Raw genomic sequence first — 25954 nt, 5'->3', positions numbered from 1 at the left:
AACCCTCAGGTCACCCTGGCCACCAGCCGAAGATCGGGGGGTGGATGAGGGGACTCTCACTCTTGCGAGTTCACCGAGTCTCGACCTATATATGACGCAATGATCACGTTCCCAGCGAGAACATGAGTCACCCACGAGCGCTGATCAAGCATGATCAAAGCCCAAACACACTAGACAGCGCTCGTGCCCATCAGAGTCCGATACCAGACCGCTGCTACCAGAAATGCACGGGCGAGTCGTCTTTAAAAAGACGTGCCGCGTGCGAGCTCTTTTATGAGAGGAGAAAAAAACTCCGCGATGTTGAAGCACACAGGGAGACACACACACACACTGGCAGATCACTGCACAGATCAGCAGGCACTGTGAGCTCGCTGCAGATCGTCGTCACACCAATACCGGAGAGAGAAGCTCGTCTCGTAGAGCGAAGTCAGAGATGACTGTGGAGTGAAGAAATACTCTTGGCTCCGAAGCGAAAACATATCTGCCTGTTGCCGGCGTCCTCCTTTTATACCCACGAGGTAAGGCGGAGATACGCTATGCAAATTCCGCAGACCCATGGCATTTCTTTGCCATTGGCTCGTTTTGAAATACTCAAAGTCGATAGGCGTTCTAAGCGAAACCCCATTCGTCGTCATCCGACGTAACTCGGAGTGACAACGAAAGGGAACAAATTGTCATGTTCAAGAAAACAATTTGAAATGATTCGAGCTTTGTGACATGGTGCATTATCCTGCTGGAGGTAGCCATCAGAGGATGGGTACATGGTGGCCATAAAGGGATGGACATGGTCAGAAACAATGCTCGGGTAGGCCGTGGCATTTAAACAATGCCCAATTGGCACTAAGGGGCCTAAAGTGTGCCAAGAAAACATCCCCCACACCATTACACCAGCACCAGCAGCCTGCACAGTGGTAACAAGGCATGATGGATCCATGTTCTCATTCTGTTTACGCCAAATTCTGACTCTACCATCTGAATGTCTCTACAGAAATCGAGACTCATCAGACCAGGCAACATTTTTCCAGTCTTCAACTGTCCAATTTTGGTGAGCTCTTGCAAATTGTAGCCTCTTTTTCCTATTTGTAGTGGAGATGAGTGGTACCCGGTGGGGTCTTCTGCTGTTGTATCCCATCCGCCTCAAGGTTGTGCATGTTGTGACTTCACAAATGCTTTGCTGCATACCTCGGTTGTAACAAGTGGTTATTTCAGTCAATGTTGGTCTTCTATCAGCTTGAATCAGTCGGCCCATTCTCCTCTGACCTCTAGCATCAACAAGGCATTTTCGCCCACAGGACTCCCGCATACTGGATGATTTTCCCTTTTCACACCATTCTTTGTAAACCCTAGAAATGGTTGTGCGTGAAAATCACAGTTACTGAGCTGATTGTGAAAAACTCAGACCAGCCCGTCTGGCACCAACAACCATGCCACGCTCAAAATTGCTTAAATCACCTTTCTTTCCCATTCTGACATTCAGTTTGGAGTTCAGGAGATTGTCTTGACCAGGACCACACCCCTAAATGCATTGAAGCAACTGCCATGTGATTGGTTGATTAGATAATTGCATTAATGAGAAATTGAACAGGTGTTCCTAATAATCCTTTAGGTGAGTGTAATATATATATATATATATAAAATAATGCAATATTTATAAGGTCACTATTTTCACATTGTGTGAAACCTCTTGGGACGTAATTTCTGAGGTATGTTCATCAACCGCTCACCCCTTCTGGCTGAGGTTAATGACCTTCAGGCTGTTGCCATAGCGACTCTTGAGCCACTTGATGCCCTGCAGCTGGGGGTCAATGAGCAGAGGCCAGCGCTCACAGTTGGTCAGTACAGTGGCGTTCTGAGTAGATATCTTATCCCCCGGCAAGCCCTCGTTATTCCACTTCGCAATGGTAGCGCCATCAGTTAACATGGAGATGGGATCTAAGCCCTCAGTCATAGGGATGGGGACCTGAAAGTCATCAGGAAATGGAGAAAGAGAATAACAGATTTATTTTGTATACTAATACGTATATCCTTATAAGTTTAGAATAACATCCTGTTACTGAAGGATGGGAAGGGCCCTCTACAATGGACCTGACAACAAACCTGCAAGATGTATTAAACACAGTCACTTTTCCACCATCGGACCAAACAGTTCTCTTAACTGTGCTTAACCCTTCCGTTCCGTGCCGATCTGGCCCAGCCGAAATACTGTAGTCAACATTTGGATCAAAGTGGATCAAAACCTTTCATCAAAGTTATACATGAATTTTGAACAATACCTGTTCTTGTCACAGGACAACTTTGATTAACTTTTTTGATCCACTTCAAATGTTGACTACTGTAACTGAAACCATTCCTTACCGTTCTTTGAACCATTCAGCCTGGCCAATTTCGTGAAAGAAAACTGAAACTAAGTCTAAACCTATTGGTTAAAAAACATTTTCGTAAACTGAAATAAAATAAATTCAAAGTAAATTGAATACTAAACAAAACCAACAACAGTTACTGAAAAACTAACTTAAATAATTAGCAAATAATAATAATTTCCTCTTGTACAAGGCTTGTACTCTATGCAGTTTGAGGTTTCAAAACTTGAACAGGTGAAACAATACACATTTTAGCACCACAATCCCCTTTTGATATGGAGAAAATAACTGTGAAACTGTTGATCTTGAATACTGATTTTCTCTATCCCACACTTACCTTTTGGGCGCGCAGGTAAGGCATCCAGAGGTTATGGAGTAACTCCTCTCTGTATCTCTTTGAGAATGAGCCAGCGTATGAGATGAAGGCTGCAGTGAGGAGAACGTCTCCACACAGAGTGGATTCCTGCTCGCGGTACTGAGCCACAGAGTGAACCCAGCGGACATTTTCTGACTGAAATATTTCACAAAAACATATGGAAGATTTAAATAAATGATTGATCCCTACTAGCAATGCACATATAGTATGCACCATGAAGTTGCATGTATAGTAGAATTTTTCATTAAAATTTAAACATACAACTATTGTCCAAAAAACAAAACAAGTGTATTGTATTCTGACCTCTAAACCCTTGACCAGACGGTTGGCCAGCTTGATGGTGTTGTTGGTGTGGTTCACCTCATCCTGACAGCGGAGTTTCTCTGAGGTTGCTTTTTCAAACGCAGCTTTCAGTGTGTCCAAACTACCATCCAACTCCTCCACATTCCACACACACACACATTTGACATTACATGGTGTATTTTTGTGAAATGCTGATAGGATATTGTGGTGGAGAGAGACAGAGAGAGTGAGAGCAAGTGAGAGAGAGAGAGACTTACGGTCAGCTTCTTTCTGATGACCTCTAACTTTTCTGCAGCCTCTGCCAAGTCAGCATTGGCCTGAGACAGACACATCCTCTTCACCTCCACCTCACAGAACACCTTATTAAACCCAAACACATTTAAACACACAAACACATACCAGCACGTTAGAATGGTTTACAGAGCACTGGATTGAACTGAAGATGGATGATTCTTCGGCTAAATAGAATTATTGGCAGACATTTAAACACTTGAAGATGCAAAAATAAATCACAGTTGACTACATACTCTACTGTTCAAAAGTTTTGGGTCAATGTGGGTTTTTGAAAGAAGTCTTCACCAAGGCTACATTTCTTTGATCAAAAATACAGTAAAAATAGCAATATTGTGAAATATTATTACGATGCAAAATAACTGTTTTCTACTTTAAAATATTAAAAAATTTAATTTTCAGCAGCCATTACTCCAGTCTTCAGTCACATGATCCTTAATGCTGAACTGGAACTGTGTTTTGTTTTTAACAATTGCCATGCAATGTGCTAAAAATGACAATAAAGTTGACTTTGACTTTGATGTGGTGCTCAAGAAACATTTCTTATTATCATCAACTTTTGAATAGTTATGTATATACTTATAGAGATTCTATATTAATTCAAATTAAACCAGTTTAAACATTCATATATAATCTGTTGGGTTGCGTTGAAATGTTCTTAGTAACTTGGTATAAATAGTTACTACTTCAATAGTTATATAATATATAATGTCCAGTATTATGTTGTTGTATAATTTATTGATCTGAACAGATTAGCAAGTGTTTACTCACATACGTCTGGACAGAACAGCATGGAGGAGGGAAGCAAAAAAACACACTGTAAACGATACAATCACAAAAACTCAATGAGAATCCCACACAAGACATTAATTCAGTTAATCTAAAGTTCTACATAGAGCAGCATTCTCTGTCTTAGTTTGTGCAAAAGTGTTTACATAGGCATTCATTTTTAAAATCTTGCATTTTTGAACTTGGTTTAAATAGTTACTACTTCAATAGTTATATAATATATAATATATATTATAATTACATATTATTGATAATTATAAATAGTTATTAATGCTTGTAAGTGAGCAGAACCTCGTGGAAGCGGATGATGTTAATGACCCAGGCACAGAGACCGGCCGCTGCAGAGGATTTCAGCCGGACAAACTCTGGATTAAACTCAGGATCACTCAGATACTCGTCTTTGATCACACGCACTGTGGCTTCAGGGATATGCTCTTTATCGAAATTAACCAGCGCCTGTAAGAAGTCATCCACCTAAACACACACCGAAAGAAAAGGCATAACCTCTTTGCATAACCTGCTTACAGTATACAGTAGTTTCACTGCCAAATTATTCATTATTACATATCAACAATCAATGTCATTTGAAAACTTAAATACTCAAGATTCGCTAACATTTTTTTGATCTCAAATTTTGGCAATTTAAGTAAATTTCAGCCTTTTGCTTATAGATGGAAAACGAGGTAAACCCCAGATTTCAAGAAGATGGTTAAAGTTAAATGTCAGAAACATTTGCACGTATGACCATGAGAATAAATCTTAAATGTCAGCTCTACACACACTCACTTTACTCATGACAACTTTAGATGCTTTCCAGCTGCGATCCTTTGGGATACGGCCACCAGGAGCCAGGAGCACCAGAACAGCTGCAGACACATTCGATACGATGGCGGGAGGATTCGGAAACGTCCGCAACTCTGTTAGATTCAGCTATACACACACATACATTCACAATTCACAATTACTCTGGACAAAACAAATCAAGTCTGCTCAACAAAACAAAGCATTTGGATATTGAGTGTGGGGACCGTTCAATACAAAAGACAAAGCACACCCGTTAGTCCCCAAACTATAGTCAAGTACATACATACACTCCACACACAAATACACACCCTGTTGAGTGTGTTGAGAGCTGCATTAGCTGCCTGTAAAGCTGGTTCTGCTTTCCACAAATCTGCTTCAGTCTCTTGCTGCTGTTTGGTCACTTCTGCTTGGATTGCTTCTACCTGATATTGCAATCATTATGATGTCTTTCCCAGATACATACTCATCAATAGCAATTATTAATATAAACAAACAAGGAAAGGGAATCATGTGATATTCTAATATGGTGATGCGTGTGATTTTGTGCATTAGGGTGGGAATATCTTTATGTGCGTGTCTCACTTTTTGCTCCTCTGCATCTGCTACGCTCCTCTCCTGACTGAGTTTTTCACTCTGTTGGCCAATTTTAGCGATGAGAGCTTCAGTATCAGTATTTCTTAGCTGCAACTCCACTTCCTGTGTGGCCAGTTTAGCCTTCAGATCCTCCACCTGAAAGAGAGGTCCAGATAATGTCAAACTTAAATATTCTCTAGGACTGAGAATATGGTGTCATAATTAGATTTTTTTTTAACATTTATTTTAAGGTTAATTTTAGTTTTTGCAGCTCCTTCAGCTTCTAAAATGAGATGCATTCTCCTAGCACAATCAGTCTTGGTTTAAGTTAAAAATAAAACTTCTGTCATCATTTACTCACCCTCAAGTTGTTCCAAACCTGTATGAATTTCTTTATTCTGCTGAACACACAAGAAGATATTTTGAAGGATATGGGTAACCAGACAGTTGATGGACCCCATTGACTTCCATAGTAGGAAAAAAATACAAAGTGGGGTCCATCAACTGTCTGGTTACCAACATTCTTCAAAATATATTTTTTGTGTTCATTCATTGTGTCAAATTCATACAGGTTTGAAACAACTGGGTGAGTAAATTATAACAGAATTTTCATTTAAGTGAAATATTCCTTTAAACCAAAAGAAATAGAAATCCTTTCACAAGATTAGGTTGTCACATTTTTATACAATTTGGTAGATTTTGGTGAAACCCTGTGTGTGTGAAGTTTTAAATGTAAGTTTGACCTGTGATGCAGTGTTCAGTAGTTTCTGCAAGCCGTTCTCCAGACGTTCCATCTTCTGTCTCAATTCTCTTCTTTTTGTCCCCAGCAGGTTGCCGTAAAGTTTCATGAACTCCAGGAAGCTTTTGGGTGTGGTGTAGTTGAAACGTTTTTCATTCTGCTGATACTTTACACTGACTTCATTCACACTAGTGTGAGCGAACGAGATAAAGTCACTGATGGACACTCGCACCTCTGGCTACAGAAAAGAAAAGCATGTCTTGGTAAATGCATTTAGACTACTGTTTTAAAGTTTGGATAGGTATGATTTTTCAATGTTTTTATGTTTTAATGTTTCAGTAAAAACAGTAATATTGTGAAATATTATTATAATTTAATAATAATTTTCTATTTTGATATGGTTTTTAATGTTTTTATTTATTTCTGTGATGGCAAAGCTGAATTTGCAGCATAATTACTGTGCATAATCTTCAGTGTCACATGATCCAATATGCTGATTTGCTGCTCAAGAAACATTTCTTAATATTATAGTTTAAAAGAATAGCATTTCTATAAACAAACCTTTTGTGACATTATAAATGTCTTTACTGTCTCTTTTGAACAATTTAATACATCCTTGCTAAATAAAAGTATACACATTTTTACTGGCCTTAAACAACAGTACATTAAGTACGCATCTTTTAAGTAATTACTTCAAAGTAATTAATCAAAGGTGAAATACGTCCAATTTAATGTGCAGATGTATGCAAATTAGGATGCAGCTATGATTTAATCTATGTTATATATATATATCACCCTTGCTGTCCCTAAATTTTTACCTCCAGGCCAGAGATATTTTGTATGAAAGTGCTGCTGACGGACTGCAGTGCATGCTGGGGCCAAGGATGGAACCAGTCAATGGCGGTACAGTTCACAAGAGCCGGAAACTTCCGTGCACGTGTACGAAGAGTGAAGCCAACCGGAGAGAAACACAGCACCACCTACAGAGTAGATTAGATGGACCATGACATTCACATATTTATACGTAATATATATACTTGGGATACAGTTTTCTAAATAAGGAAACCAACCTTGAGCTGTCTGCGTATACGATCAATGAAGAAGTTCCAGCAGTTTTCACGTGTGTCCAGCAAACCAAGCGCCCTCAACTCCACACGAATAGAGGTGACGATCATATCAACCTCTTCCTCACTGAAGAGATCAGGTATATCCCCTACACACACACACACACACATATACATATACATAAACACAAACAAACTGAGAGCTACAGTCAGGATTGAGAGGAAGAAGAAAATGTGAGAGTTTGCAATGCGAACCAGATGCTAGCATGTCGTTGATCAGGACCAGGAATCTTTCATCAGGAATCTGGGCATCTGTGTGCAGGAAGACTGTGCCGATGTTCTTCACTCCCACCTTTATGTACAGTGCAGCGATATCACTCTACAAAGAAAGAACAAAGGATGGAAGTAGAAGGGCAAACTTTTCACAATATTTCATATTAAGCCTATTAAGCCATATTAATTTCATGTTACCCTCAGGTCGCTGATGCCATAACCCTTTCTCAGTGTGATCTGAAATACTTCCAAGATGCTAAGAAAAGCAGCCAACCGACAGAGACTCTGTTTCCCACTACCACCTACTCCAATCAGCAAGGCATTACCCATGGGAGACTCAAGAATACGACTTATCCTACAACTGCACACAAACACACACAGATTACCCATGCAGATTAGAGCTGGGTGATAATATAGTTTATGATGATACAAGAAATCAAGTCGTTAAGATATGGGATATAGTATATATCGCCCTACTCATGTGTCTGTATGAATGCAGATAAAGTTGGACATACTTATATATATCCAACTTTACATAAAGTTTGTTGTTTTTGCAAGGGAATAAAAGCCAAGCAGTTATACAAGTATGTTTTATAAGTAGTTTTTGTTTAATAAGTATATTTTGGATATAATATATATATCCAACTTTACCTATAGAGCTGTGCGATAATACATTTACATTTTGCAACGACAAAAACAATCTCACAGCCAAGATTTGCTATAGAGTATATTTTACTTTACATCAATAAATGTATGTATGGCGGTAAAGTAGGATGTACAATATATATCCAACTTTTAATATATTTCTCAGTGATAATATAGTTTACAAATGAGGTTCTCAAACTTCAGAAAATTTCAACTTTTTTTGATTGTCAACTCCGGAAAGTCAAACTAAATATTATATGAGCTGTTTTAATGATGTTTAAATTGTGTGATTATGTTATTTTCTAGCAGGCTCACATGTGTTGCATGGCTTCCTCAAACAGCACCAGGTTCATGTCAGAGTGCAGCTCATTGTAGTGCTCAAGAGCATCCATAAGGGTCTTCTGAAGCTTCTCCAAGTCCGTCACCTGTGCATAACGTGGCTCACCCATTCCATGAGCGAAATGAGAGTAGATCAATGGCTGGTTGATAAATATTGACTCATCTATACCCTACACAAGGAGAGAGAAAAAGATTTGACCTGATAATTATTCTATCAGTTTACAGGCGACTCCAGCAGGGATTTGAGAAGTTCTGCTCACCTCAAAGTATCTCTTGCCTGTGTCTAGCAGAATCTTGTTGAACAGCTCAACGTCTTTCTCCTCCATCAGTTTGTCTGAATACACACGAGAAGACTCATGCAGCCATAGGTGCACTAGGTCTATAGGGTACCGCACATTCTCTGGCAGAGCGAAGAGTATGCCCTAGCCACAGAGACAAAATATAACAACACAGAAAAAAGCATGTAAACAATAATATATAACACAAGAAGGCCACTTTATACATACATATACCCATAGTACTATGTACATAGTAACTGCACAGACACACGCATCTGTTCCATTGACACACACCTGGAAGATGTTAGATATGTCTCTGAGGTTGAAAATGTAGTGAAACCGAATGGCTGTGGGCAGGAAGTTCTGGCTCATTTTCTGATGCAGGCAAATGGCAGCCTGGACCAGTGTGTTGGCCAAGCGACTTACACCAAAACTGTAGCCACCCTGCTGGAAATGACCACTCAAAATACTGCTGTATATAGTTCCCAGAGCCTCCGCGCTGGGGAAATGTACAGCAAACACTGAAAAATGCCTCTGCCAGGGGGAAGAAACAGATAGAAAGAAATGTGAAACAAATAAACATGTGCGTAGTTGGACAGGACTTCTCTTTGTTTGGCAAACACTGATGAAATTGTAAGGCAAGCTAACTGTGCTTGAGGGTTTCACAAGAGTTGTTTTCTATGGTTACTTATAGTCTACTTTTCTGTATTGTGCTGGATTGTCTGAAGCATTCAACACTGTTAAACACCAAATCTTCCTTAACCAAGTTACTATGGGGTGCCTCAGGGTTCAGTACTTGGCCCTCTCCTTTTTTTTTTGATATACACACCATTACTGGGGCCTACCATCTGCATTTTTTTTTTACTTTAGCTACACTAAAGACTCATCAATAATAATCCCAACCAGGTCAGCCAGCAACCAGGAAGTACTGTTTGATGACCAGTTGAACTTAATGGAACAAAATCAGACCCATCCTACAATATCTGAGCATGCTGCAGAACTCCTTATCCAGCCTAGTAAGCAGTGTAGACATGAAAAGAGCCTGAACATCTATTGGTTGTTATAATTACGTATAGTCAAGGGTGAAATATTGCTATGGTTACTTTCAGATGAGGGCTGGATCTGTATTGATTGCTATGGTTACCTGTAGCCGAGGGTTTACTGAGAAGCTTCCTGCTGTTGGGTTCATGCAGGTGATGTACTGACAGTTATGAATCTCCTTGAGGACTAGTCTCTGACGGTCATACCTACAAAATAGAAACATTAATTTAATCAAAAGCACATTAAAAACAAGACTGTAAATAATGTTTCATCTTCATGCTTTAATGCTCGTGTTCTCATACCAGTGGGAGTAGTCCAGGTGCTGTCTGATAAGCGTATGAGGCTGAACAGTGCCATATGCATCTACCTCAGGCATGTTCAAGTCATCCACAAAGTAGATGAGCTTCTTAGTACCATAAGGAGCAAAGTTTCGCCCTGCCTTCTTCTCCAGATGTTTCTCCAGTACGCCTACAGTTAAACAACCAGAATGGAAATATTGCCTGTATTTTGTACGATGATGTCCTCCTGCATACCTTGCAAATGTGTCCATGCGTTTGCATGCAAAAATGTGAAGTTTAATTTTTGCAAATGTTTCTGTTTGTGCACTATGTGTATTTGTCTTTATGAGAGAATAAGGTGTGTGCGTATACAACTTTCATCATCTTACTCACGCTGTAACATGGCTGAGGTTGTGTAGTAATTGAAAGGTACTTTGGCCACCATGAATTCCTCTTTAAGTTTAGAAATATTATCCCAGACCAGGATAGTTTTTCCTACACCAGCATTTCCGACCAACATCACTGGCTTCCCCTTCTGCATAAGTAACTCAATGAAGTATGTCAAGCAGATCGTCTCTGCCGATTGCACCAATACTGTCTGTACACGTGGACAAAATTTAAAAAGGTTAATCTTTGATTATTTCTATAGGTAGACATGACATGCTGAGGAAGTAACACCAAACAATAACTGTAATGATAACCATGAACAAAGTTCAATCATGAACAAAGTAAAAGAATTATGTTAAATCTAATAAAAAAAAGAAAGAAAGTGGGGTCCACGCCATAACTATAACGATAATGGCACAGAGGAACAATATCATTGGAATTACATCAAACAATAAAAACAATGATAGCTAATCAAACTTTTTACAACTTTAAAGCGGGTGATGCAATTATGTTCACAGAACATAACTAAAGTGTGAGAACAGAATAAATCATAATTATCCAATGGTGTGGACGCTAATATAGATATCATTATAGTTATCGTTATAGACAGGGCTTGACATTAACACCCGGCAAATGCAGGTGGGTTTCAGCAGTGGTGTGTAACACAGTCACTCATACTAGCCACTTTGGCGGGTTAAATTTTATACATAGTATATACATTTTTCAATTGTAGTCTTTTAAAAAGGCATCTAAAATAATAAACTAAGTGCAATGTAGTGTTGTCAAAAACATCGTTTTTTTCTATACATATTGATACTAAAATATCTGAAAAGCTTACAACACTTATTTTCCGCAGAATAGATACACAATACCAGCTGCGCTTTCTTGCTTTCTCATCTCTCTGACAGCAAGTTGACACACACATATGCCTCACTGACTCATTTCTTATGCTCCAGATAAATATTGCTAATGTTACAGGGCTTGAATTTGGCCATGAAATTGCACGTACTACGCATCATTTTACTCATTCCCGCAGATTTTGTGGTCACACCCAAAGTGCGTGCACATAAAGCCGTCTCTCAGTACTAAATGAAGTTCTTTTTCGCTGATTATTGTGCTTAAACTGTCAAATACCCACAAAAAAATCATGTCAAAATACCGGTCTGGGCAAGTATTCACAACACGTAAACACAGTTATTTATGTTTTACTGTAAGTGAACGTAAACAGTTGAGAAAGAAAACGCATGTGTAACAGTATGATGGATCCGTGTGTCAAGTCTTAAAATGACAGCAGCCTAATACACCTGCTGCTAAAATATCTATATGGCAGTCTTTCCCCATGGTATCGATGTCAAAATTGTGGCCAGTGAAAATGCTGAGTGGCTAGTAACTTTGGGAAACCACTAGCCACAGTGGGTGGTGAGCAAAAAAGTTAATGTCAAGCCCTGGTTATTCAGGCCTTAAAGGGATCTCTCACTTAAAAATGAATATAAATTCAGAATTTTGGTTGAACAGTCCTTTTAAGACTCTGAAGGAAATTGAACTGTGATAAATTGTTTTATGAAAACCAAGTATACAAGACAGACCATATTTTCTGTATTTTGTGTTTTGTTCGTAATTGACCTGCAAAGGGATGTCAGGATCCAGCTCAAAGGGAGTTGTGCGTTCACTCCACGGAGTGAACCGTTTGGTGTTGGGGTCTATGTAGTAATCAAACACTGATCCCTGAGAGGGAAACTTCACAGCTCTCATCTCCTTACACCACCAACGACTGAACTCTGAACGATAGTCTATTAGCTAACAAGAGACAAAGCAAAAGAACAGAGATGAAGTATCACAAATACAGTTTATCACAAAGTAAAGATCACATTGGATATGTGGCTTATAGTAAAGAGTATTCATGAATTTGCAGACTAACATGGTCCTGGAATAGAGCCCCTCCAAAGGCCCACACACATGCAAACACAAAGTAGAGCTCATATAGCTCACGGGGAGAGTCCGGAGGGGTGTTTTCATCAGTCAGCAAGCAGTCCAGCAGACAGCACAGGATCTGATACGTACAAACAATAGGCACACATTAAAGTAACAGAAAAGTTTGGCTGTACATATTTATAATGTATGTAGCCTATGTGTTGGACTGTGTGTCTCTAACCTGTACCATGCTCATCTCAGGTATTGGTGTGATCGTCTTAAGGTTGCATCTGACCTGCTCCAGACAGTAGGGTACATACTTATCAAACAAAATAGTGAGATTTGCTCGCTCAGATTGGGCCTGACGGGTGTCTATCCAGCTTGTCACAAACCTGTAAATTAAAATGAGGGGTTTAGTGTCTCAAACACAAACTGCAGTATTTGATACAAAACCTACTCTACCGCTCAAAATTATTATTTCACATAAATGCTCTTCTAAAATGCTCTTCTCTCTAAATGCACATAAATGGTTTTTATTCAAAGAATACTGAAAAAAGTGTCATGGTTTCAATCAAAATTTTAAGCAGCGCAACTGTTTTTAACATCAATCTTAATAAATGTTTATTGAGCAACAAATCAACGTATTACAATGATTTCTGAAGGATCATATGACACTGAAGACTGGAGAAATGGCTGCTGAAAATTTTGCCTTGCTATCACAGATATGTTGCATTTTAAAATATATTAAAATAGAAAAGTTATTTTAACATGTAATAATATTTCTGAATATTACCGTTTTTACTCTATTGTTTTGATCAAATAAAGGCAACCTTGGTGAGCATAAGAGACCTCTTTCAAAAGTTTTGCTGCCAAAAAAGCTATTTTTTGGTTTCATCTGACCATAGAACCCGTCCCGTTTGAAGTTCCAGTAGTGTCAGTTACTTTTCAAATGTTCTATGGACATATTAAACAAACAAGAACGTCTCGGTTACGCATGTAACCCTCGTTCCCTGAGTAGGGAACGGAGACGTTACGTCGGATGACGACGAATGGGGTTTCGCTTAGAACACCTATTGACTTCCGAGTATTACAAAACGAGCCACTGGCAAAGAAATGCCATGGGTCTGCGGAATTTGCATAGCGTATCTCCGCCTTACCTCGTGGGTATAAAAGGAGGACGCCGGCAACATGCAGATATGTTTCTTCGCTGAGCAGCCGAGACTGAACTCAGGCGATCCCCGCGGCACAGCGGAAAGTGGCAGGAAGACGTAACGTCTCTGTTCCCTACTCAGGGAACGAGGGTTACATACGTAACCGAGACGTTCCCTTTCGTTGTCACTCCGAGTTACGTCGGCGAATCTGGCGAATGTGTTAGGTGTCGCCCAGCCTGCCGCTCTGCAGATGTCTGTTAGCGAGGCGCCATGCGCTAGAGCCCAAGAGGACGCCACACTCCGGGTGGAGTGGGCAGTCACACCAAGGGGGCACGGTCGACCTTGCTGCTGGTATGCCAAGCAATGGTGTCCACTATCCAGTGAGACAACCTCTGCTTGGAGAGAGCCTTTCCCTTCAGCTTCCCACCATAACAGACAAGAGCTGGTCTGAGGTCCTAAAGCACTGCGTTCTGTCTACATAGGTGCGGAGAGCACATGCTGGACAGAGTAGTGCCAAGGCTGGGTCTGCCTCCTCCAGGGCAGCGCTTGCAGGTTCACCACCTGGTCCCGGAAGGGAGTGGTAGGAACCTTGGGCACATATCCAGGCCGGGGTCTCAGGATGACATGAGAGTAAGCCGGCCCGAACTCCAGGCACGCTTCGTCAACGGAGAATGCGTGCAGGTCCCCTACCCTCTTGATAGAGGCCAGTGCAACCAGGAGTGCTGTCTTCATCGACAGGAGCTTAAGCTCCACTGATTGCAAAGGCTCAAAAGGAGCACTCTGCAGGGCAATTAGAACCACCGCGAGGTCCCAAGAGGGAACAAGAGGGCGAGGAGGATTCAGTCTCCTCGCTCCTCTCAGGAACCTGATGATCAGGTCATGCTTCCCCAAGGACTTACCTTCTACCAAGTCATGGAGTGCGGCAATAGCGGCAACATAGACTTTGAGGGTGGAGGGAGACAGCCTTCGCTCCAACCTTTCTGGAAGGAAGAAAAGCACGACACCGACCGAGCATCTCCAGGGGTCTTCTCGGCGAGAACAGCACCAGCTGACGAAGAGGTTCCACTTCAACGCGTAGACGTGTCTCGAGGACGACGCTCTATCGGAAGTGATGGTAGCTACCATCGCAGGTGGTAGGGTACTCAAACCTGCCTGGTCCCGCCCAGGAGCCACACGTGGAGGCTCCAAAGATCGCGACGAGGGTGCCACAGGGTGCCCCGTCCCTGAGAAAGAAGGTCCTTCCTCAGAGGAATGGGCCAAGGAGGTGCTGTCGTGAGGAGTATAAGTTCGGAGAACCAGGTCCGGGTGGGCCAGTAGGGCACAACCAGAGGGACCTGCTCCTCGACCTCCTTGACTTTGCACAAAACCTGCGCAAGAAGGCTCATTGGGGGAACGCATATTTGCGGCCCCGCGGCCAGCTGTGCGCCAGTGCATCCGTGCCGAGCGTGCCCTCGGTCAGGGAAAAATACAGGTCGCAATGGGTCGAGTCGTAAGAGGCAAACAGATCTATCTATCTATCCCAAATCAGCTGAACCTGGGGATGGAGTCGCCATTCTCCAGGGAGGGGCTGAAGCCGTGAGAGTTTGTCGGCTGCACAGTTCAGGACTCCGGGAATGAAAATGGCTCGAAGCGACCTCAGATGCTTCAGACTCCATAAGAGGAGGTGGCGGGCGAGTTAAGACATACGGCGCGAGCGTAGACCACCTTGACGGTTGATGTACGCTACTGTGGCGGTATTGTCTGATCGGACTAGTACGTGTTGACCCCTGAGCAACGCCCGGAAGCGGTGCAGGGCAAGGCGTACTGCCAGCAACTCGAGGCAATAGACATGCCATACTGCTCAACACTACATGCGAGAATCACTGAGCTTCAGGAGCATCCTTGCTCAACACCTAAGTGTGAAGAAATTCACTGAACTTCAGGAGCATTTCTGCTCAACACGTGGGTGTGATTCAACATGAGAGTGAGACAGCATGTCCATTGCGCATGGCGCCCCAGCCCGTGGAGGGATCTGTTGAGACAACAACATGCCGGGAAGCTCGTTCCAGGGGCACTCAGACCCCTGGAAAACTGAGGTTCGACCACGGGGTGAGTACTGACGGCAGGTCGGAGTAACTGGTACTCGGAGGGAGCGTGTTGCCATGCCCACCTCGGGACTCGGTCGCTAAGCCAAAGCTGAAGCGGTCTCATATGAAGCAATCTGAGCGGCGTACCGCGGCTGCAGATACCATATGCCCCAGGAGCCTCTGAAAAAACTTCAGTGGCACTCTTGCGCTTGATAGTCTCAGGCAAGTCAGCAATGGCTGAGTGGAGAAGGCGACCAAGTCCATACAGAGAAAAGAGCTCCTCTGCACGGGGCAAAGTTTACTCCTTTCCCAGTTGACCCGAAGGCCCAGACGAGCTAGGTGCCGGAGCACTGGATCCCTGTATTCGCAAACCTGGTCTCAGGAGTGAGCTTCAGACAGCCAGTCACCGAGATATTTCAGGATGCGAACCCCGTGTCCCCATGGAGGAACAAGGGCTGCCTCAACAACCTTGTGAAGGCGCGAGGAGACAGGGCTAACCCGAATGGGAGAACAGCGTACTGATATGCGCGCGCCCTGACGGCAAACCGTAGGTATGGTCTGAGTCGAAGGAGAACAGAGACATAAAAGTAGGCGTCCTTCAGGTCGATCGCTGCAAACCAATCCTGTGGCCGCACACATCCAGAAATGCGTTTGGCCAGGACCATCTTGAACGGCAGCCTGTGAAGGGAGCGGTTCCGATGCGTAGGTCCAGGATTAGCCGTAACCCAGACTTCTCCAGGACAATGAGGTAGGGGCTGTAAACCCGGACCTAATTTCGGCTGGAGGGACAGTCTCAATCGCACCCTTCGCCAGTAGGGTAGCAACCTCCGCTTTCATGATAGGGGCATAGCCATCCACCAAAGTGGAGCGGACTCCCCTGAAGCGGGGAGGAGACTGTGCGAACTGAATCGCATAGCCGAGCCGATGGTTCGCGCGGAGCAGATAGGGAAGCTCTAGGCAGGCTCCCAACTGTGCCAGGGGCGTCAAGAACCACAGACGCCCCCCCTGTGGTGCAGCGAAGCGGAATGACCGGCCCAGACGTGGACGGCATAGCGGCCCGGTGTGGGGGCAAGGTCATAACCGCACCCTGACAGAGGAGGCCAGGGAAGGACCAGTGTTCCATGGGGGCCTGCTCTGTCAGGGGTCTGGCGACAGGGCGGGACAGGGGCGAAGTGGTCCGTGGACGGCCCGCCGTGTCAACCGCCTCTGGGACAGAGGGGGACGAGGAGAGTACGGCTTGTGGGCGGCGCTCTGTGTCGAACTCTGTATGCTCAGAGACGAGAGAGTCAGCTCTTTCTGAATAAGGATTCTTCCCCAGCCCTCTACCGGGGAAAGGAGTGGCCCTGCTACCAACTCCTGGAAAGAACTGAGTCTCATCTCTGAGCAGCCCATCTCAAAAGTGCCGCTTAAACCCGGCGTTTAGCGGGGGGCGGGGCTGGAGAAGCCTGTGGCATCCCCCCTACGGTCTTCCAGAGCCAGGCCCGGGTGAACGGGCGGGGTTGGAACCGTGGGAGGGCGATTTTGGCGGTGGGCAGACTGAGGGATCTGAGCGGACGGTGGGGCCATCGGGCAGAATAACCTCAATTTGCTCACGGGCGGTTGAGAATTGTTGGGCAGAAGCACTCAACCGCACCGCCGAAGAGGCCGACCTGGGAGATGGGGGTGTCGAGCAGACGGGTCCGCCCGACATCGTGCACATCAGACCGGTCAGCCCCAGACTGGTGAACATCACCTGACTCCGAGAGCGTACGGCCACTTTCGTCGCTCGGAGAGCAAGGTCAGTGGCGGCGTGCAGCTCACTGAAGAGCCTCGGGTCAGTCCCGCATGTCCATGAGCATCTGGGTCAGGTAGACCAGCAGAACGGTCATGGGATGCAGTGAGGCGGCTGCCTGTCCTATGGCACTATAGGATTTCGCCACAGATTAGTGTAGACGAATAGAACTACAGGCTTTGGACGGTTGTTTAGGATTGCGCCGGGAACAACAGAGCGTTCAACAGGGGGACCCCAGTGTACCCATGGGCAGCGGCCCCTGAGGGGAGGAAAGGCGGATGAGACCAACGAGAGGACCCGTGATCTCATCATGCACGTCCGGGAGGAAAGATATTGGGGTTTGCCGTGGACGCGGGTCGGCAGCCTCACCCAAAAACCAATCGTCCCGGGAAAGCATGGCCGTCACCTCCGGATCAGAATCAGGCACAGCCGTATGCACACCAGAAGGTGGCAGCTGTGAAGAGTCATCATTTCCAAAAGAATCAAGCCCACCTAGTGATGCTGCTACAGACACGGCATCATCCTCTGTAGCTTCAAATGAAAACACACGGGCCACCCGAGGGTAGACTCGTGGAATCATCAGTTCGCTAGCGGGCACCGTCATTAAAGAGGGGGGGCTGGGGCGTGGACACAGAGTCGGCGCCTTGTTCCAGACCAACACCCTCAGGTCACCCTGGCCACCAGCCGAAGATCGGGTGGTGGATGAGGGGACTCTCACTCTTGCGAGTTCACCTAGTCTCGACCTATATATGACGCGATGATCACGTTCCCAGAGAGAACATGAGTCATCCACGAGCGCTGTTCAAGCATGATCAAAGCCCAAACATACCAGACAGCGCTCGTGCCCATCAGAGTCCGATACAGTCCGCTGCAACCAGAAATGCACGGGCGAGCCGTCTTTAAAAAGACGTACCGCGTGCAAGCTCTTTTATGAGAGGAGACAAAAACTCCGCGATGTTGAAGCTCACAGGGAGACACACACACACTGGCAGATCACTGCACAGATCAGCAGGCACTGTGAGCTCGCTGCCGATCGCCGTCACACCAACACCAGAGAGAGAAGCTCGTCTCGTAGAGCGAAGCTCGTCTCGTAGAGCGAAGTCAGAGATGGCTGTGGAGTGAAGAAATACTCTTGGCTCCGAAGCGAAAACATATCTGCATGTTGCCGGCGTCCTCCTTTTATACCCACGAGGTAAGGCGGAGATACGCTATACTGGCTCGTTTTGTAATACTCGAAGTCGATAAGTGTTCTAAGCGAAACCCCATTCGTCGTCATCCGACGTAACTCGGAGTGACAACGAAAGGGAACAGAGCTTTTTGGCAGCAAACACTTAATATGGGTTTCGCGCACACAGGGATAAAAAAGGTACCCCATGTGTAAAATGAAATACTCTGCTGTATCTTTAATGCTGTGGGCCTAATTTTCTCCCAGAGGTCCTGGACATCTTGTTTAGATACATGGCATCATGGATTCGATCAAATACCAACAGATAAAAATCAAAACCTGACAACCTCTGCTAGAATAGCGGGCCAGAATTATAACCCCCTTCCATGTAAAGCGCTCGCCATCTAAAGTGCTGAGAAAAGTGCTATACAAATGTAGTTAACTATTATTATTATTATTATTAATACGGTCACTCACGAACTCCAGCCCAGATCCTGAGGGTTCACGTAAAGAATTCCAGCCCTAGATACTGTAGCCGGTGTTGCAGCCTTCAGGTGGCTGATCTCAAACAGCAAACGCATGGAGGGGGTCAGTGATATCCGCTCATTACTGGCCAAGGTAAGCACCTAATATATACACATCACATACACACATAAATAAATAAATATAAACAATCACACAGTACACACATTTGTGGCAATATTAAGTCATAATGAACAACCTTATTATCATCCATGACAGTATTCAGTGATTCAATCCACATGGGGTCGATGTCTCCATCTAGAACAATCCACTTTGGTCCATCATGAGATATGGCAGATAGTTCTCTCATAGTGAAAGAAAACAGACCTGAAAACCAAGGATCTGTGATCACACAAACACACCTTCTAGCATATTTTTATACACACACAAAATGGCCCCAAAAAGCATCTGAACACTTAAGCCACACATGAAAATGTGTAAATGTTACTGCATTAGATTCCAAAATATGGTTATCTATTTTAATGTTTTAATATGTTTATAAGTGTAATTTATAAGTCAAAAGCTGAATGCTCAGCAGCATTACTCCAGTCTTCTGTGTCACATGATCCTTTAGAAATCTTTCAAATATGCTGATTTGGTGCTCAAGAAACATTTCATATTATTATTGATGCTGAAAACAGTTTTAAATATTTTTACATTTATGTGATACATTTTTCCAGGTTTCTTTAATGAATAGAAAGTTCAAAAGAACCCTAACAAAAGCAAAGCATTTACTTTAAATAGAAACCTTTTGTAACATTATAAATGTCTTTACTGTCACTTTTGGTCAATTTAATGCATCCTTGCTGAATAAAATTATCCTGGGAAAACCCAGACGAACTTTGGTAAATTTAGATTTGCTCTGCAAGTTAGTCTGGCGAAGAGCCCATTCAAGCTCATTTCCAATCTTTCCAAATCGAGGCACCAATCACAAACGTTGAGGCGGGATTTACAAGATGACCATCGATCTGATTGGTTTTAGGTCTATCCAATTGCGCCCAGAGGCATTTGAGCGACGTCCGTTGGTGACGCCCCTTTGGAAATGAGCCGTCAATGAACCTTACCCAGACCCTAACTCAGTTACGACTGAGAAGGGTCTGGTTTTAACCAGGCTAGAATAAAATTATTTATTTATTTTAAAATAAAAAAATCTTACAGACCCCAAAAACACTAGCATTTAATATAAACCATTTATATAAAATGTGTAAATTTGAATTAAAATCATATTTTTCCCTTTTATGAATCAAAGGCCCCCACCGTGTTGTTTATATCAGATATTTATGGGACATATGGTACCTCATAGCAATAGACAAACGCAACACACACTCAAAAGGATAGCGAAACAGTCGCATATAAACACATACACACCACAGCTGACAGCTGTCTACAGAGATAAACTTCAAACAAAGAAATTAAACCACGCTCCCATAAACAAACCCACCATCTTTCCACTCCCGTGTAGCTGGGTGCAGAAAGCCAAACAGCTCATCGGTGGTGACAGCTTTAGGGTTGATGTCAGTCCAGATGGGCTTCAGTTTCATGTTAGAATAGGTCTTATGCAGTGTCTTCAGAATCTGACCCGTAAACAACCACATAATTCAACCATATATACCGGTTAGTTTACTGAAACAGCAACATGACCCACTCAATACAAACTCAGAGGTCATCACAACCTCAGAAACATTTGTCTCTTTATTTCTTCATTGGACTGACCTGACTTTTTCCTGTTCCAGGTCCACCTACTACAAAAACAGAGTGTCTCACCGCCAACAGCTCCTCCAGCTGGGTCACCTGAAAGCAGAAGACGTGATAAAAAACAGAGGGGGAGCATCTTTGCAACTAATGGGGATCTAAACATTTGAATATTTCTCACATACAACAGACAGACCTTGAGTATGAAGTTCTCCTCTGGCTGCAGGTGGAGTTCAGCAACTGACTGGCGTACGTTCTGCTCAAGCTCATTGTCTCTCTTGCGTGGGATATCCAGAAGAGGAAAGAGATCACTTATAAGTCCCAAAAATATTGGCACGTCACTCGTCACAACCTTTGGCAGATTAAAGTCTCGCAGAGCACGCATCAGCACCTGAAAAACATTTCTGAATATGTTTTAAATATGAAGCAACAAAGAGAAATGCATCACTTCTAAACTACAATTCCCATGAGCACCTGCTCTTCAGGCCGGCTCCTCTCCTCCCTCTTCAGTGACCCAGCAACAACCAAGACTGACTTTATGGCCCTCAAGCCCCAGTCATAATGATCCTACAAAAAATAATGATCTTGTTTGAAAGATCACCAAATACAGTGGATAAAAAAATGCATTAAGTGTGTTTATGTATCAATGTGTGTGTACTTGTTTGGAGAGCAGCTCTTTGCAGAGTGTATAGAGGCTGATGAACTTGCGTGCAAGCAGACGTGCTTCTATAAAACCTTCAGCCACCAACATGATCTCACAGATTAACTCATAATCAGGAATCACCATCGCACATGGCCTGACACACGGAGATAAGAGTTATAAGAATATAAGTATATAAGAGTGTTCAGTGGACACCATGTCTATTTTTCCCATATAAACATTTCAAAGCATTTCATTCCATTCAATAACATAACCAGAGCCTAAACCTGAAAAGTGCTTTAAGGTTTTCTGGCAGTTCAGTCCTCCCTGCATATCCAGGGTTCAGAGTGATGAAGATCCCAACTGTTTGCCTCAACTCAATCTCTTCCCCCAGGAAGTGGAACCTAATACACAATGGAATGAAGGGGTAAGAGATGGGATAGAATGGGATGGTTTGACATGTTATGGGATAGAATGGATACAGAAAATATAAAGGAACATAACAGAACATGATGGAACAAGGCACAATTGGATGGTATGGAATAGTGTAAGATTTAATTTGTATGAAATTGTAAGGAAACTAGTAGAATAGGATACAAGAGGGTAGGGCAAGATGGAATAGAGGGTGGGGAAAAAGATGTGATCGGACATAACATTATGGAACAGGACATGATAGGATTTGATGGTACTGAATGCTGTGAAATGAGCCGAAATGGGGTGAGATGGAGCTGACCTCTGTTTCTTGTTGCGAACTGCATCCTGAATGGTTTTCACCTGCACAGCAACCACAGACAGAACCTCCACAGAGATCCTGTTAAACTCATCAAAACAACCCCACACTCCTGTCTGGGCCAAACCTTTATAGATATTGCCTATGGACTGAAAGAGGAAGGAGGAAAGAGAAAGAAACACTGCATAAAGTCAAGAGAGGTGTGCCAGTAGTGTTCCTGAAACCGATGTATGGTGGCCTGCACACCTTGTAGTCCATTTGCTCTGAGCAGTTGAACACATAGACCATAATGCCGAGCGATCGGCCAAGGTCTTTGGTGGTTTCTGTCTTGCCAGTTCCGGCAGGACCAGAGGTGGCGCCACTCATGGTGAGATGCAGAGACTGAGTCAGAGTGATGTAACATCTGCGGGTACAATGACCAGCATAGTCAAATAACATCAGTAACAAGATCACTGCCACACATAATTACTGATCAGATTTGTGCACTGACCGGTCAGTGAGTGGTGTAATGACCAGTCTGTTGGTATTCCCTAGATACTCGTAAGAGAACTGAAACTGTGCGTCACAGATGTTGATGTAACAGTGCTTCTGCTGCTCATCCCATCGGTGCCGTAACTGCGACAGCCACGCAAATGCCTGTCCACTGGTCACCTAGGACACATGTCATTATGATGTCATCATACTTCCTCTTCCTAAACCCTTATTTTAGGCAACAGAATACAGATTCAATACAGGTTTGATTACCTTCTGAGACACGAGTTTAGCAACTACATCACGAGCGTGGACATCAATAGTGCAGATGGTCATGATCTTTTGTCGGTCTCCAGGAGTAAGGTCACCCAGTAGCATGTGTATCAGAGAGTGCAGCTGACCGATCTACAGTCAGTAATAAACAGTGATTTTCTCAGCTATAAACATAAAGTGAGATGAGTTAGTGATTTTATATTTACCTGTTTTCTGTTGTAGTCTTTCAGGGCAGTCTCAAAACCTTCCTCCACCCTCTCAAAGGCAATGCCCACATCTATCGCCCACCAAATTTGACTGCCAGTCAGTGCGACCTAAGAACCAGACATATACAAATGCACAATAATATTATATGAAGACATTAATTTGACAATTATTTTAAAGTTTTTTTTTTTAAGAGTATTCAAATTTTAAACTAATGATCTGAAATAAATTTTCTTCACATGAAATTATAGATCTTATGCGGCAGAAAAACAAGTGCGCAGCCATCTTTAGAATATTGTGTTTGAACTTCCATCTTTTGCGTTAGCTTTATATATTTCTATGGCATCGCTGTCGAAGAGTAATTAGCTGGTGAAGTGGATTTACTTATTGTAGAGTTAACGAAAGTTATCATGAGCATTGTAATGTTTGAAGCAGATGTCATAATTTTAAAAATGAGTGGTTCATTCATGAATCTGTAAGATCTTACCTTCATGCTGTGAAAATACAAACTGGAAGATAAAACACAATGAGTGCAGAACTGAAAAGGGGCGGGGCTACATAAGGTCTGTAAAGTTACAAACTGATAGGATAGGAATCATAAAGAATTTCAATTCTGGTTGTGATTCCTTCTAATGATTAAGGTTTATTTTTTTTTGGTTCTTACAATATACAATAATTAATACAATATGATACTTAAAGGGATAGTTCACCAAAAAATAAAAATCCTGTCATCCGTCATCATTTACTCACTCTCAATTTGTTCCAAACCTTTATAAATTTCTTTGTTCTGCTGAACACAAAGGAAGATATTTTGAAGGATGTTTGTAACCAAGCAGATTTCAGGCCCCATTGACTACCATAGTAAGGAAAAAAATACTATGGTAGTCAGTGGGGCCCGAGATCTGCTTGGTTACAAACAAGCCCCTATTGTAGGCACCTATTGTATCCGTTGGCGTTCTTATTATTCTTCCATTTCTTCTTCTTCTTCTGCTCTTGAGTCTATGGCAGCCCATAGAACCACTTGTGGGAAAGTTAGGAAATTTGACACACAGATAAAGTACAGTCTGAATTGTCACCAGAGCAAATTTGGAGTCTCTAACTCAATACCTCTAGCGCCACCAGCTGTCCAGAGTTGCACTCACGTTTATGCTAAAACCTTTTGAACCGTAAGGGCTAGAAATAAAATTATTTTCTCCTCTGATTCACTGGCGTAACGTTACGAAACTCGCTTTCGGGGCAGCGCCACCTTGTGGTCAAAAGTTATAATGAAGTTTCCAAAAATGCGAATTATTTTTGAATAGATTAGCCTAATATAATGAAACTCAAAGAAAAATGATTTGGGTCATGCAGAGAACATGGATACCAATTTTGCCATAGTCAGCTAAACTTCCTGTCCGTAACCGTTTGTCCAATTTTCACCAAAATCTAATTGCATCATCTTCAGACTGTGCAGACAAAAATTATAGATATCGTGTTGATAAGACGAAACATTTTTCATATACTGCAGCAACAAATCTGAGGCATGACTGAAGTGACACAGTGCCACCTATTCGTCAAAAGTGATAAACTATCAAATCAAATTACTAATGATTGTCCTTGTGATTTTTCAGCCAATTTTCCTAAAATAATCTTAATATTGTCTTTAATTGCTCATTGCAGTTGGTCTGATGCTCCCAGCCATGTTGGCATGACTTATCGTGTTTTTTGTGCTTGGTCCCGATAATTGCTGCTTGCAGCTATATTTATCTTTTTGTTTTCCTTCATGTTGAACAGACACATTTAAAAAAAAAAATTAACAGGTTTAAGTGAAGCTGCCACTGGAAACTAAGTTTTAAACTGCTTTATCTCAAAGCAATCAAGTCGGGGAAATCATTAACTAAAATGGACCTAAACACTCACTAACACACCTGTGCGGGGTAGTCAAACAGCCACTGATCTCGTGGCTTGTCTTCATATGCTGCCACAGCTTCAGAGATCTCCTGGCGAACAGTGGAGCGCATGGCCTTCTCTAGAGTATTCAGCCAACACTCGGCCTGTAACATGATAGACAGACAACATGTTTTTTAGCTACAGCATCTCAAGATGGAGTGTTGTGTATGTGTCATTGTGTCTCACCTGTCCCTCACACACACAGGGCTGTGAGAAGGGCACATACTCTCCCTCTCTACTGTACATTCCCAAGGCAACAGTTGTTTTGGGATCCGTGGCTCCATCATCATTGTCTTTGAAGCGGAGGTCAGCCAGATTGTCAAAAAGCTTCAGCAGGTGTCGTGTCACCTGTGCATTATACACACATTTACACGCACATTCTTTTACAGATAAACAAAGCTTACTTTTTTTTCCTTTCATTTTTTTGTTTAGTGGTGTGTTAGTGTAGCAGAAACCTGTCTAGGCTGAGTTCCCTTAGAAACAATTTCCAGCAAATCACTAGCCGAGACAAAGTAAAAGCGTGGAAATGTCAAACGCTTTGTCTCCAAATACTCAGCCAGAGCCTTCTCACACACAGACAATCTGCAATACACAGACATACACAAATAAAATTATTCATGTTTACAATAATCTTTTATGGTGGAGTATTGAAAGGCATTCACACAGACAGTGATTTGCAATGGCAAAGCGTTTAAGTTCATTTTTAATGAGAGTTGAACACACACATTACCTTTGCTGAAGAGTCTCAAGTTGCTCCAAGTAGCCTGGCTGGTTAGTGACCTTTATCACATTATTGGTCTCCACAACAGTGATCATTAAACCCTGAAATAAGGTTTTGTGTTACATACATTTCTGATCTTGCAAGCAACTTATGCATACTCATGTCACA

General features: G+C 42.8%; 1 protein-coding gene across 1 annotated transcript in view; it reads right to left on the bottom strand.

Moving 5' to 3' along the window:
* The window catches only part of dnah9l (dynein, axonemal, heavy polypeptide 9 like), a 56650-nt gene that overhangs the window by 12675 nt on the left and 18021 nt on the right, over positions 1–25954 (bottom strand). The window contains exons 29-67 of the mRNA XM_077199466.1: positions 25796–25887; positions 25521–25647; positions 25252–25413; positions 25044–25169; positions 23139–23246; positions 22933–23064; positions 22679–22839; positions 22435–22591; positions 22192–22337; positions 21746–21862; positions 21477–21615; positions 21293–21385; positions 21015–21209; positions 20840–20917; positions 20568–20700; positions 19326–19453; positions 19082–19230; positions 12693–12843; positions 12459–12590; positions 12164–12337; positions 10547–10751; positions 10178–10343; positions 9979–10081; positions 9129–9368; positions 8817–8978; positions 8533–8726; positions 7771–7933; positions 7555–7678; positions 7306–7448; positions 7054–7215; positions 6240–6473; positions 5506–5652; positions 5232–5345; positions 4906–5049; positions 4411–4593; positions 3297–3398; positions 3040–3174; positions 2698–2871; positions 1725–1960 (exon numbers count right to left, since the gene is read on the bottom strand). Of these exons, the coding sequence (XP_077055581.1) occupies positions 1725–1960; positions 2698–2871; positions 3040–3174; positions 3297–3398; positions 4411–4593; positions 4906–5049; positions 5232–5345; positions 5506–5652; positions 6240–6473; positions 7054–7215; positions 7306–7448; positions 7555–7678; positions 7771–7933; positions 8533–8726; positions 8817–8978; positions 9129–9368; positions 9979–10081; positions 10178–10343; positions 10547–10751; positions 12164–12337; positions 12459–12590; positions 12693–12843; positions 19082–19230; positions 19326–19453; positions 20568–20700; positions 20840–20917; positions 21015–21209; positions 21293–21385; positions 21477–21615; positions 21746–21862; positions 22192–22337; positions 22435–22591; positions 22679–22839; positions 22933–23064; positions 23139–23246; positions 25044–25169; positions 25252–25413; positions 25521–25647; positions 25796–25887 (5831 nt within the window). The remainder of the gene's footprint in view (positions 1–1724; positions 1961–2697; positions 2872–3039; positions 3175–3296; positions 3399–4410; positions 4594–4905; positions 5050–5231; positions 5346–5505; positions 5653–6239; positions 6474–7053; positions 7216–7305; positions 7449–7554; positions 7679–7770; positions 7934–8532; positions 8727–8816; positions 8979–9128; positions 9369–9978; positions 10082–10177; positions 10344–10546; positions 10752–12163; positions 12338–12458; positions 12591–12692; positions 12844–19081; positions 19231–19325; positions 19454–20567; positions 20701–20839; positions 20918–21014; positions 21210–21292; positions 21386–21476; positions 21616–21745; positions 21863–22191; positions 22338–22434; positions 22592–22678; positions 22840–22932; positions 23065–23138; positions 23247–25043; positions 25170–25251; positions 25414–25520; positions 25648–25795; positions 25888–25954) is intronic.

Source organism: Siphateles boraxobius, unplaced genomic scaffold (genome assembly GCF_051911475.1).
Source record: "Siphateles boraxobius isolate OS27281-9 unplaced genomic scaffold, OSU_SipBor_1 41, whole genome shotgun sequence".
In the NCBI taxonomy this organism is placed as follows: Eukaryota; Metazoa; Chordata; class Actinopteri; order Cypriniformes; family Leuciscidae; genus Siphateles; species Siphateles boraxobius.
Note: the sequence above shows the minus strand (reverse complement) of the source record. Positions and strands in the feature narration are given on the sequence as shown.